The sequence below is a fragment of the Pongo abelii genome, chromosome 8, assembly GCF_028885655.2.
Source record: "Pongo abelii isolate AG06213 chromosome 8, NHGRI_mPonAbe1-v2.0_pri, whole genome shotgun sequence".
NCBI classification, from domain to species: Eukaryota; Metazoa; Chordata; class Mammalia; order Primates; family Hominidae; genus Pongo; species Pongo abelii.
The window spans coordinates 13,754,392-13,767,861 of record NC_071993.2 but is presented as its reverse complement, the minus strand read 5'-3'; the positions used below and the strand labels follow the sequence as shown (position 1 = coordinate 13,767,861).

At 39.3% G+C, this 13,470-nt stretch overlaps 1 protein-coding gene across 1 annotated transcript in view; it reads right to left on the bottom strand.

Moving 5' to 3' along the window:
• The window catches only part of PRPF18 (pre-mRNA processing factor 18), a 44,616-nt gene that overhangs the window by 5,312 nt on the left and 25,834 nt on the right, over nt 1–13,470 (bottom strand). Inside the window, 3 exon segments of the mRNA NM_001131478.2 lie at nt 9,419–9,574; nt 11,896–11,967; nt 12,100–12,240. Coding sequence (NP_001124950.1) covers nt 9,419–9,574; nt 11,896–11,967; nt 12,100–12,240 — 369 coding nt within the window.

Sequence of the window (13,470 nt, the reverse complement as noted above, 5' to 3'; positions counted from 1 at the left end):
CTTTATTTCCTATCTTCCCTTTTCTGTTGTAATGGCTATAAACATTATAGATTGACTCTCATTTTCTTACCTTTCCTGCTTTTCATATTTCAACTTTATCTTCTAACCCACTAATGTAATTATTAAATTTTTGCTGATTTAAATTTTTGCTAATTTTTAAGAGTTCATTTTGATTCTCAAACTTTTTTGTAGCCTAATGTTCTTATTTCATGGCTACAATGTTACCTAAGAATTTTTTTGTTTGTTTTGTTTTCAGACCGGTCTCACTCTGTCACCCAGGCTGGAGTGCAGTGGCACGATCCTAGCTCACTGCAGCCTCAAACTCCTGGGCTCCAGCAATCCTCCTACCTCAGCCTCCTGAATAGGCATGCACCACCACGTCCAGCTAAATTTTTTATTTTTTGTAGAGAAGGGATCTGTTTTGCCCAGGCTGGTCTAGAACTCCTGGTCTCAAGCACCCCTCCCACCTCAGCCTCCTAAAGTGGTGGGATTACAGACATAAGCCACCACGCTTGGCCTCTAAGGATATTAATTATCATTCTCATTGGAATTTTTTTCTGTTCTCTATACTATAATTCTGTTTCTCTGAAGGTCTTTTTTTCTGTGTGTGTGTTTTGGTCTCTGTTTTCATGTTGGAGACTTTCTCCAAATGTCTGATGAATCTTAGGTGAACATTCATGCTGATGAGTAACGCAGTACAGAGCTGAATGGAAAAACTCCCTGAATGGGTGGGACTTGCCCATAGGACAGCATTTTCAGATGACAGGGCAGCAAGCTGGTTTTTTCACTGAAGGAACACTTAAGTGTTAGTAACTCAGACGCTTTCTCTTGGGTCAGTTTCACAGAGCAGAATCCTCCAACTTACTAACTGAGGGGTGAAAGCCTGGCTGCCAGCATCAGAGGAATCCAGGAACTAAAGGTCTCATTTGTCAATATTGTATATTCCACTTAATTTTCCTGTTTTCAGTATGATATCTTACCCTTCCTGAGCAGTACATATCCATCCAAAAGCAACCCAATTTTCTGCTAGAGTGGGAGGAGGGCGGGGAGCCCCACTTGGGCAGGCAACCTCTGGACTACTTATCCTAATTCTCAACCACTCCTTCTTTTCAGCCTTCTCCCACGGCCTGGCCTTTGAGAAGTACCTAATATCCCCCATGTCCCCAGGTTTTCTAGTTTCTACAGTGGGAACTGATTGGTTCCGTAATGACTGCCTCCCATACAATATTTAGCTATATTCATTTTTCAAATATCAATGTGTTTATAGGAAAATGTTCTGCATTTAAAAGTCTAATTGGTGAGGCCAGGTGCGGTGGCTCACGCCTGTAATCCCAGCACTCTGGGAGGCCAAGGCAGGCAGATCACCTGAGGTCAGGAGTTCGAGACCAGCCTGGCCAACATGGCATACCCTGTCACTACGAAAATACAAAAAAATTAGCCAGGCATGGTGGCACACACCCAGCTACTCAGGAGGCTGAGGCATGATAAGTGTTTGAATCTGGGGGGGTGGAAGTTGCAGTGAGCCAAGATCATGCCACTGCATTCCAGCCTGGGCAACGGAATGAGACCCTGTCTGAAATAAATAAATAAATGTCTAATTGGTGAACTGTACACATAAAAATGATTAAGATGGTAAATTTTATGTTATGTATGTCACAAATGTTAAGTCTAAATGGAAGTAATACAGAATGTTCCAGATATGATATACAAATATCAGATACAGATATAATTTGGTGTATCATAGCATGATATAGGATATATCCTGGATAATGAAAGTTCTTTATATCCAGAGAAATCAATAAACCATTAAAACAACCAACCTGCATCCACTAAAAAGATTAGCAATTTTTTTATTATTGCAGAAAACAAAAACTATTTAAACCAAACCAAACCAAACTACAATCACAATTCTTTACCTTGATTTGCCTCTTTAATATGTCATTAGAACTTGAGGAAGATATTTTGTTTATAAGTAATCTTTATATTTAAGTATAAAGACATTTTGTTAAATCAATTATTTCTGTACCTTTTGCTAGTCTACACTATGAGACAAAGCCTTAAAGAGGAAAGCACAGATCCATTTAGTGGTACATCCTAAGAACACGAAGAATAAAAAAACAAGATGAGTGACATTCTCCACCCAGCTATTTAAAATTCTGTCATAAACTGCAAAAGTTCTAATATAGTAATGCATTAATATGCAACACTTAAGTTAACGAATCCTAACTTCATACTATAGGAATGCTCATTTGACCTGAAATGTGATGTTCAAAAAATGTGTACTTAGTAAGTACATTTCTATCATTTCAACTAACATTTGTAGTCATGCATTAAAAGGCCAATACTTCAAACACTGTCTATGGGAACTTTTTTCTTTTTTCTGAGACGGAGTCTCACACTGTCACCCAGGCTGGAGTGCAGTGGCGCAATCTCGGCTCACTGCAACCTCCGCCTCCAGGGTTCATGCCATTCTCCTGCCTCAGCCTCCCGAGTAGCTGGGACTACAGCACCTGCCACCACGCCCAGCTAATTTTTTGTATTTTTTTTAGTAGAGACGGGGTTTCACCATGTTAGCCAGATGGTCTCGATCTCCTGACCTCGTGATCTGCCCGCCTCGGCCTCCCAAAGTGCTGGGATTACAGGCGTGAGCCACCGTGCCCGGCCTGTGGGAACTCTTTTCACACAAATATATTGTTAAAATTGAATTCATCCAAACAACCCATTCTAGACTTTTAAATTACTGATCTGGGTTCAGCCACTTGGGATGACAGCAGATATGGGCAACTGCATGCTGGTTCTAATACGAAGCCCACTGTAAGTATTAAACATACAAAAACTTCAGTATCTGGAGGACTTATCAAAAAACTAAAGAAAACAGATAGCTCCGGACTAACTCAAACTGCCTGCATAGTTTATGGTAAGAAACAGACTCTGCTGCTCTTTTTACTTCTCTGTATTTTTGTTTTCTATACGAGAACAAGTTTCCAGTGCAAGGGTTTATTTCACAGAAAGTTACACCAAATTACAAACAACAACTCAAAAATTAAGTAAAAATGTACTCCAAATGACTAATTTGAGGGAAGATTTCATTTATGTGAGTACCAGGCTTTCACAATAGAGACTGGTCTGGCTTTTTTTCCAGCCATGTGGTTGAGAAATGTAAGACGTAATACCCTACAGTAAAATGCCTCTTCACCATCAACTAAGCTACCAGCTAGAAAGCAGCATGGCCCAGTTTAGATCAGCATTCCCCCAAATCTGTTTCCAAAACACGCTAATGTTCTATGACATTAAAAGGTATTACCATGTAAAACATAAATACTAGCAGTATTTTTCTCTAAAAATGTACTCTTTTAATATGCCAGGAAGATTAAGGGGGTAGACAGCTGTCATCATGCAACAACTTGCCTTTAGAAAACAGCTTACCATAGCCCAGAATGCCAGGCTGTGGCATGAAGCCACTCAACCCACAAGTGTGTGACATACATTAGAGCACTGAGGCATGGGCGCATTTACCAACAGCTATGATACTGTGTGTGCAACATACAGATCAAGCTGTGATCACTTACTGCAGTCATGAATGTTTCTGTTATACCAGTTTTGGTAATACGTGAACACATTAATAACTCACAAATGTTCCATGGACAGATAAATTTGGCAAATGCTAGTATAGACGAAATATGCCAAAACCTGAAACATGGATTGAAATAATTGACATAAAATATTGGGATGATGTCTTCACTAGGAAACTTATAAATAAGCTTACTGAAAACAACTTGCCAGAGAATAATATTATAGGATATTTACCTTTTGTAATAGCAAAAGCTTAACGGAAATTATTAGAAGATTATTATTCCTTAATCTTCTAACCTCCAAAGGAATCTGTAACACAGTGCATAGATCAATTCATCTATACATATTGAGGAGGATGCCAGCAGTCGAACTGGATAATGTGATGGCAGTAGTTTCGACAATGTTACAAAGGAGGGGGCTGGACTTAGGACCAACAAGACACAGTAGAGCATCCTAGCGCTGGCAATCCTGGGAAGCTGTGGCTAGCCCGAATTCTGAAGGCAAAGGAGGAAAGTGGCCACTGGAACCTAGGGAGGGTAGCTGTATGGAGACAGTCACCCGAGAGAAGTGACAGCCTCGGGCAGAGGGATGCAGTCACCTAGGGGCCCCTCCAGGGAGCAAGTCGGGAAAATCAATACCCTAAACTCATTCTTCTCCAACCTACAAAACGCTTTCCAGTCCCTCTCATCGCCTGCTCCAGTCAGAAGCCACAGGGCAAGGGTGCCTATCAGTGTCACTGGTAAAGTCACATTTGGAGGGAACACAGTGAGGAAGGATAACAGTAGCTCTGGTAGGGCAACAGCCCTTTGACATGCATTTCACATCATCTTTTTCTCCTGTCTACCTTCCTTCCCTTATTTTTGACCAATAAAGAATGCCCAAGATGTGAACTTTTTCAAGAGCTATCTGAGGATGACTGAATTATAAAGTTTCTAAATAATCCAGAGCTTCCTATAATCTATGTAAAAGAAGCTTTACCTAAAGTCTGGGCCAGTGGTTACATCTCTACTTGGAAGAATGAACAAAGACCTTAAAGCTACTACCACCAATTTCTACCTAACCCTGGACATGAAGCAAGCTAGTAAGCTATAGAACTTTCCTTTCATCTGCTCGGACAGAACCCTCCTTGTGGTATATTTAATTTTTGTGAGAAACAGAACACTTCAAATAACTTTCATTGTTTAAGTTCTACGGAGGTTTGCATAAAACCAAAAGATGAAATCTATGTTCCAGTGAAACAGCCCCTTGAATTATTTTCTATCATATTTCGTAAAACATATTTTTCGCCAGTATTTCTAAATAAAAAAAAATTATCTCACACATTATAAGTTTCCCTTTACATGATGCTCAAGAACAGGCAAAACTAACCAATAATGGTACACATTAGAATAATGGTTACTTCTGATAGGAGGAGGAGGATTCAGGCTGGGAACAGGCATGAAGGAACCTGCTGGAAGTGTTCTAACTCCAGATCTTGTTTTATAGCTTGATATACATGACATGTATCAAGAATCATTGGGCTATACCACTAAGGTAGCAGACTTCAAGCACTACAATGTTTGTTGAGGCATTTTATACTGCAATTTAAAAACAAATAATTATTAAATGATCTGCATAATTACCTCCTCAGCCAATATCTTAGTGTAAAAAAGGTTTTGGGTTTGTTCATACATTTACTATGGGGCAGCAAACTGTGGTTCTCAGCCCACTTGCCTCTTTTCTACATGGTTTTACTGGAACACAGCCACTGGCTGCTTTTGTGCCTTAGCTGCATGGGTGAGTAGCTAGAGATGGCAAGAAGTACAAAGCCCAAGATATTTACTATCTGATCCTTTAAGAAAAATGTTGCCAACCCTTAACTTAAACTTCACATAATAAATTGTCTTTTTTTTAGGAGAATTCAAATTAATCTCATCCAGATACCAAAGTAACAAGAGGAACATTCTTTAGACAGCTTAGTAAATTACTCAGTAAACTATAACTAAGAATTTTACAAAACTCTAACATAGGGTGGCCACATTCTTCTGCTTGAGTTAAACTGTGGGTTTAAGTCACAGATCACAAACTGGCATTCTGTTTAGCCTTACACAATGTTAATTTTTTTATTTGATGCCAACATTTAAAAATAGGAGAATACTTTTTTTTCAAAAACCAAGATTTTCCTTCTCATTAAAAAAATAAATGGAAGATCCAGCAACATTGGAACCACATTCCTACAAGGTAACAATGAGCTCAAGTGAATTCATCAACAGAGAGGCCAAGCATCACTGACACTTAGTATCGCTTCTGCATTGTTCATTTCTCTTACAGCACAGGTGAGAGGAAAATGAAATGCAGCTTCTAGTTGCACCTACATAAGGAGTAGGAAAGTGGCAGACAGACAGAGGCCAGAGGTTTAACGCTCAGCTCACTCGTTATCTTAGTGACTCTTGGGCGCATGAGTTAAAACTTGAGGTTTAAGCAATGGCCTCTAGGGAAAATGGCAGAAAAGAATGAGAGGAATCTGGTCAGAAGGGCCAAAAAGGGCAATGTTTTATGCCTCCAGACATCAAGAAGTGGGTGTCTTCCGCCATCTCCCACCTTGGGACAATTCTGCCTATTAAAAAGCTTCTATTTTTTGTAACTTCTTGTGAGTCTATAATTATTTCAAAATAAAAACGTTTTCTGAAAAAGCTTTGTCTTACACTGACTAAAAATCTGTCCAATTGTATAAAACAAGTTTAATCCTCTTCCATCAAAAAGTCCTGCCATTTTCTATAGCAGGAAGTCCCCAATCCCTGGGCCATAGGCCAGCACTAGTCCGTGGCCGGTCAGGAAATGGGCCACACAGCAGAGGTGAGCAGAGGGCAAGAGAATTAGCACCTGAGCTCTGCCTCCTGTCAGATCCGTGTGGCATTAGATTCTCACAGGAGCGCAAACCCTATTGTGAACAGCACATGTGAGGGATCGAGGTTGCATGCTCCTTACTAACACCTGATGATCTGAGGTGGAACAGTTTCATCCTGAAACCATCCCTCTGACCTCCCCGATCTGTGGAAAAATTGTCTTCCATGAAACCAGTTCCTGGTGCCAAAGACATCAGGGACCGCTGATCTAGAACTCTTGCCCAGATTCTCACCAAGAGTCTCCTTTCTCGAGGACTAGAAAAAGAGCAATTATTATCACCTCTCCTGCTCTATCATGAATTCATTCAATTAGCAAATATTTATTAAGCACCCATCATGAGTCAGATATTGTTCTAGATTCTAGGGGTACAACACTGAACTATGTTCTTGCCCTGGAGAACCTACACTAAGTTATTAGGTGGCCATATCATACTACCAATTTTATTACACTAAATTTGGTCCACTAAATTCTTTTTTTTTTTTTTTGACAGGGTCTTGCTCTGTCTGAAGTGCAGTGATGCAATCACAAATCACTGCAACCTTGAACTCCCAGGCTAAAGAGTTCCTCCTGCCTCAACCTCTCGAGTAACTAGGACTACAGGCACACACAACCATGCCTGGCTAGTTTTTATTTTTTGTAGAAATGGGGTCTCGCTGTGTTGCCCAGGCCAGTCTTAAACTCCTGGCCTCAGGCAATCTTCCCGCCACAGCCTCTCGAAGTGTTGGGATTACAGGTGTAAGCCACCATGTTCAGCCTCTAATTCTTTTTTATATCCACTGCCCAAACTATAAGCTTAAGCAAATGGGTATATGGATCCAATTTTCTTGTGGTAATCCTTCCTTCCTAAATATTGTATTTTTAGACTCTGCCCTTCTCTCTAGTCTGTCAAGAACTTCTAGAATAGCAGTTTCTTTTTTACCTTAACATACACTCCATCCCTTCTAGTTTCTTGCTGTCTGCAAACCTGATAAACCCATCCTTCGGTATAGTCATCCAAGTCAGTCATTAAAAGGTTTCTCTTAAGATGGAATATACTGCTGGTGAAGATTCTATGAATATTGTTGAGATGACAACAAAGGATTTAGAATATTACATACATTTAGTTGATAAGGCACTGGCAGGATTTGAGAGAACTGACTCCAATTTTGAAAGAAGTTTTGCAGTGATTAAAATGCTATCAAACAACATCACATGCTACAGAGAAATCTTTTGTAAAAGAAAGAGTCAATTGATGCAGCAAACTTTATTGCTGTCTTTTTTTCAGAAATTGCCAAAGCCACTCCAGTGTTCAGCAACCACAATCCTGATCAGTCAGCAGCCATCAACATCAAGGCAAGACCCTCTACCGACACAAAGAGTATGACTGGATAATTGTTATCATTTTTTTAGCAATAAAGTATTTTTTATTAAAAAAAAAAAAAAGGTTCAACAGGACAGCACTGAGGTCCCTAAGACCCCTGACATACATCTCTAGCATCTACCCTAGGAGACATGAGTCCATTATTTAATGCTCCATAGCTTCCCTCTCTCAGTTAGCTATGAGTCCAGCCTGATTTGCCCTATCCACAAGAATACCACCGGGTCTACATCAAACACCTAGCTAAATTTCAGATACAGTATGCTCACCAATTTTCTCTAATCACCTAGTGGGCAAAAGAAGAATTTTTTTTAATGGGAAGAGAACAGTTAAAAAGGAAGAACAATGGAGTAAGGACAGGTCATTACATAGCTTCCAAAATAAACCAGAATTCTTGAATAAATGCTAGGTATACTTAAAAAAAAAAATCACTCCTCAGGGAGGTGAAAATCACATCACTGTTTATAAGAAATGTTGTCTTTCAGACAATTGATTTAATCATATGAACTTTTATACACTATACCTTTGGTCACAGTATAGATGAACACAATTAGCAAATTTAATCTTTGGAACCTGTTTTCTATTGTTAAAGCTAAGCAACTTTTTTTTTTTTTCAGCTAAAAGCTTCTGCCTTTAATACACTCACTGGTGGTTATTAAAAAGTGGAAATGTGTTTGAATTTCCAGAAGTATATTTGAACTCTGTAAAGTATACAGTTCACATGAGGGAGTCCAATTGAAATCACATTTTAAAAAGCTATTACATGTGACTAAGGTATAAAGCATGACACAAATTAACATTCAGCACTTGGAAGTGAAATAAAAACAAAAAGATAATTCATGAATATGGTAATGACTGTTCTCTGGCACAAAATCTGAAAGCACTTCATGCATTTTAAGTGAACTTCAAATTTTAAGTAAACTTCCGGAGTATCACTGTCAAGTTTTAGAACTATCATCCAGCAAGTCATTTTACAGACACAATCTGGGATTTATGACAATTTGGCAAACACTACATTATAGTTGATTTTCTTCCCACTAAGGAGAAGAGTTTAGCCCAACAACAGTACAAACAAGTTTATGTGAAGCATGTATAACTTGAAGAAAACAAACCATCAGCACTTTAGACCTATTCACATGACTAAAGAAGTGTTGTTATATGCTACCTACATTAAAGCCAAGTCTTTACTCTCCATACATTTTGAACCCAGTAGATGTTAGATTTACCTTGAAAGTAACAAAGCAGGATTTATTGTAAAATAAGTTTGTTGCTCTTCACTAAACTCCCACATTTCTCTGATGAGCTCAACTTTTACTTGCTAATACATGTCTTAAAAAAAAAAAAGCAAACTGCAATCATTTTATTTCAGCGCTAAGGTAATTAAAGCACAATACTTCACCCTGTCTTCCAACATATATGAAAGTTGAAAGGTTTTTATTCAGTGAAGGTGGCTTCAGTGTCACTGCTTATCAAGAGGGGACTTCCACCCTATCACTCTATGTTCTATTTGCTGTAATTCTCTGCCTGCTTTCCAGACTTAGAGTTTTCGGAATTGGAGAATATTCACTCCCAGGGCAATTGCCGGCCCTCCAAACTGCTTACCTGAATATATTTCCGCTGAGTTTCGTCATTTAAAACGTGTGCAACATGCTTGGAAAAAATCTTTTCTCTGCCAGTTCGGGCATGGATACCAACCATAGTGACACCAATGGGCCAAGGCGCATTTCCAATGGCCATCTGAAGGTAAGCATCATTTGCCTGAAAGGAAAGTGTAAGAAGAAATCAGAAAGGCGAAAATGTTGTACTGGCTCAAATTCTTATTGAAAGTATTTCACAGCCCTTTATGATGTCATTTGCATCCACCTTTTAGGCATATCAAAAGTATTACCATTACTGTTATTCAAACAAAACACATTAAAATACAGGGTAACAGACTGCCCTGCCCAGGACCACCAATGTCCATGGAAAAACAGACACCAAAGCTAGGTTGTGAGTAAAAAAAAGGCAAACATTCCTCTGCAGCCTTTGTGTGCTGGAAATTAATACGTTGCAGATCTGGAATTACCAAGTAGGCACTTCAATGCACTGATGAAAATTCTAGTTTTGGTCTCCTTTAGACCCAGTCTTCTCCAGAGGGGGTCATGCAGAAGACAGGGGCTAAGTAGTTTTTCATCGTCCAGCCCTAAACAATATCCACTCCCTACACAGCATCGTGGCTCTCTGAAGGCAGTGGGGGCTCAATATGTGCAAACGACCACACAGGGTCTTTAACAGATGTGTAAACAGAGAGGAAACACTGGCCCTCCAGTGGAATAGCTGAAGGATGAGATCGCTTCACTTTGCCCCCCACCCAGCCTCCTACCTGCCAAGAACCTTTAAAGAAAAGCCACAGAAAATGAAGACAGAAACCAATGAAGACAAATGGCTTTTTTTCCTAACCAAGCCTGGCTAGCTGTGAGGAAGAACAAGAAAAACATAAAGCAAATAAATTCTAAAAGACCTCAAGGGTTAAGAGAAGCTTATAAAGCCAGGCCTCAAGGAGATTTTAATTTAAAAAAATCAGACACCTATGAGATTGATAGGGAGAGTCAATTTTTTTTAAATCAGATACTACAGATACGGTAGCTGGAAGATCATTTTCTACTCTAAAGATAAATTTGAACTTGCTCTGCTCAACGGATTTTATAAAGCTTAATTTAAAAAGGGCATATGTACATTTTTATCACTAATTTTCATGTATATAAATTTTAACATTGGATCTTAACTGATAAAAATTCCAATATTTAGTTTCCCCCAAATTCCAAAGAAACTGTCTAAACAGGTTATTAAAGCTTCTTGGTTCTTTTTGTAGTTTACACAAAATAAGCTTGCACTTGCACTTAGTTCTGATATGTGATCACAAGAAAAAGCAGTAAGAGGAAAGGCATCCATTCTAGCAGGGAGTGATGTGCATTCTTCCTGCAGTGATGGCGGCCTTATCCATCCATGCCAACGCAACCATCCTGAGTAAGAATCATGCAACTGACAGAAACTAAGAAGCACATTTATAACTGTAAGGCAAAAAATATTTTCTTTGAGAAAACTGGCTGGCTCTTAAAAGGAGTAAAATCACTGCAGGAACCTCTTTAGCCTAAGGCTCTAATCAAGTAAACCATCGAGTCACTCAGGAATGCCAGCAGTCCCTTGTTACGTCAGTATGCAGATACAGCACTGGATAAGCAATGTCATTCCGAGTTCCCTACCACTCTGGCACTGGCACTGGGGATGCTGCACTGAAATGCTCTACTCCTAGTGTCTTGGGAGGCACGGCCACAAGAAGCCTCCCTCAAACTCTGTCCTTTCTTCATTGCCACTACTGGTGCATTGGGCCCTTCCCTTCTTGTTCCCCTGTACCAACTGACAGTCCTCCTCTCACCCCATTCTAAACTCTACCTCAGGGAGCCCTGGACACCAGCACCCTTTCCCTCACCGCCACCTCCCAGAGCCCATTCAGGAGTATAGACATTGGGGCGAGGGAGGAGAGACTTCCCCTGCACGGGTCTGCAGCACTGAAATGGGAGAGATGAGTCCTGGAAGCCTTGCTTGAACCATTTCCCCATAGAAACAATTACAAAGAGTGGTTAAATTCCACTGTACCATCAGTGCAACAGTTCAGCTATATTACAGATTAAAGGGGCTTTTATAACCATCCTGGGAAACTCATCTATACAACGTTGTTTTTATGGGAAAATTTGTTCCAAGACATAATCAGCCATTTACAAAACTTTGAAATTCAATCCCATTCATAAAATGAACACTGCCTATATACAGTTCATGCTCCGAAGAACCTTTAGGCCTATTTTAAAAATGACCAAGAGCATACAGATGAGGTCTGTATTTTCTTAGTCAGTTTTGTTATTCAATACCTAACAGTAAAGCTGGCAAATACAATAGAAAATAAAACGCTTTTTACTACTAACTCATCTCACATTTATTCTTAAATCTACTATGTAAAATCCTCCTATCCCAAATGAACATTATATTATGTACATAACCTAGATATACTCTTAACAATTTCAAAGAACAGCATAGGAATGTACCTTCACGTATTCTCTCTGCAACATGAATTTAATAATATCCGTTATTGATTCTTTAATATCAGCAGGAAGATTCTGAAAAAAATAATAAGAAATTTTGGAAGCTACTATGTATAGATGTATAGTGAAAAAACAGACTGCATTTATTCTAAATTTATACTGTATTTTTAAAGTCAGTTAAAAAAAGTATTTTCCAAGAAACCTCACCCTTTTCCGTAGCTTTCTGAAAAGTGGTCTGAGGTAGGACTCGGTCTGTTTCTGGGTCGCACTGTTCAGTTTACCCTGCACACTGCGTTTCACATAATCTTCTCTGGCATTCAATTCTTTAGCCCAAACGCCAAGAAGAAACTGTTGAAAGGATGGGTAAATTTAGACTACAACGCCACCCAGTGGTTCAGTACATCTAAATGCTCTCTAGCACACAAAAACAGAATACAATCATCCTTAAAGTAAATGTCTTGATTAAAACGCCACCAAATAATATAGAATAAGCTAGTTCTGCTTATTGGTCATGATAATGCTTTGAAGTAGTACCTTTGGCAAGTCACCAACTTCCCTAGTCTACATCTATTCCTAGCTCAAGATAATTTGCTTCCCTCAAAAAACAACTATCAAGTTTCATAGTTAACTATTTGACAGGAAATAAACTTGTATTTGTATTATATACATAAAATTCAACAAGTTACAAGTTACAAGAAAACTGGACTTTCTACATATGCTGTAGAGACCACGATTAAGTTTAAAAACCACGAAAGCACCTGACTAAAGGAGAGGAAGGAGAAAGAGAAACAGAAATAAAGAAGCCAAGACCCAGCATTCCCACCCCACCCCTCACTAGAAAACTACCTCAGTGCCCCTTGGGTTTAACTGTATAAAGGGCACCCTTTCTGGAAGTAGGAAACAGAGAAGGCCGAGGAGGATGTTTTCCTCTAGGGGCATCATCTATGCATATCCTAAAAAAGAAGAGGCCATCACTCAAAGAGGAAATTCTAGTTCATACTAGTTCCTACGCCCTAACTACCTCCATGCTGTATCCTCAATATATTCAGAATCTTGATGACTAATATGTTGTATCTAAACTGTACACACAAGAAAAAGCATTCCTTGCATGTAAATCTCTTGATCTGAACACACTTTGTGAATAAACAATAAAATATCTTGGATTTGTTCATACTCTATCTAGACCACCAAAGAGAGAAATGTTGAGAAGACGGTTGGAATCAGCAAGTCAGCAAAAATAGGCAGCTATCTGTAGAAATGAAGAACTGAGCACTCTCTGAAAGGTTACAAAAACACTAAAAAATTAGCTGGGCATGGTGGTACATGCCCTACTACTCGGGAGGTTGATGAGCCCAGGATTTCAAGGTTACAGGAGCTATGATGACACCACTGCACTCCAGCCTGGACAACAGAGAAAGACACTTTTGCTAAAAAAAAAAAAAAAAAAAAAAAAAAAGGCTGGAACTCTCTTCTTCCTTGGGTTGTCTAGAAATTCAGCTGGACACTGTGGCTCATGCCTATAATCCCAGGATTTTGGGAGGCCAAGGCAGGTGGATCACTTGTGGTCAGGAATTCAAG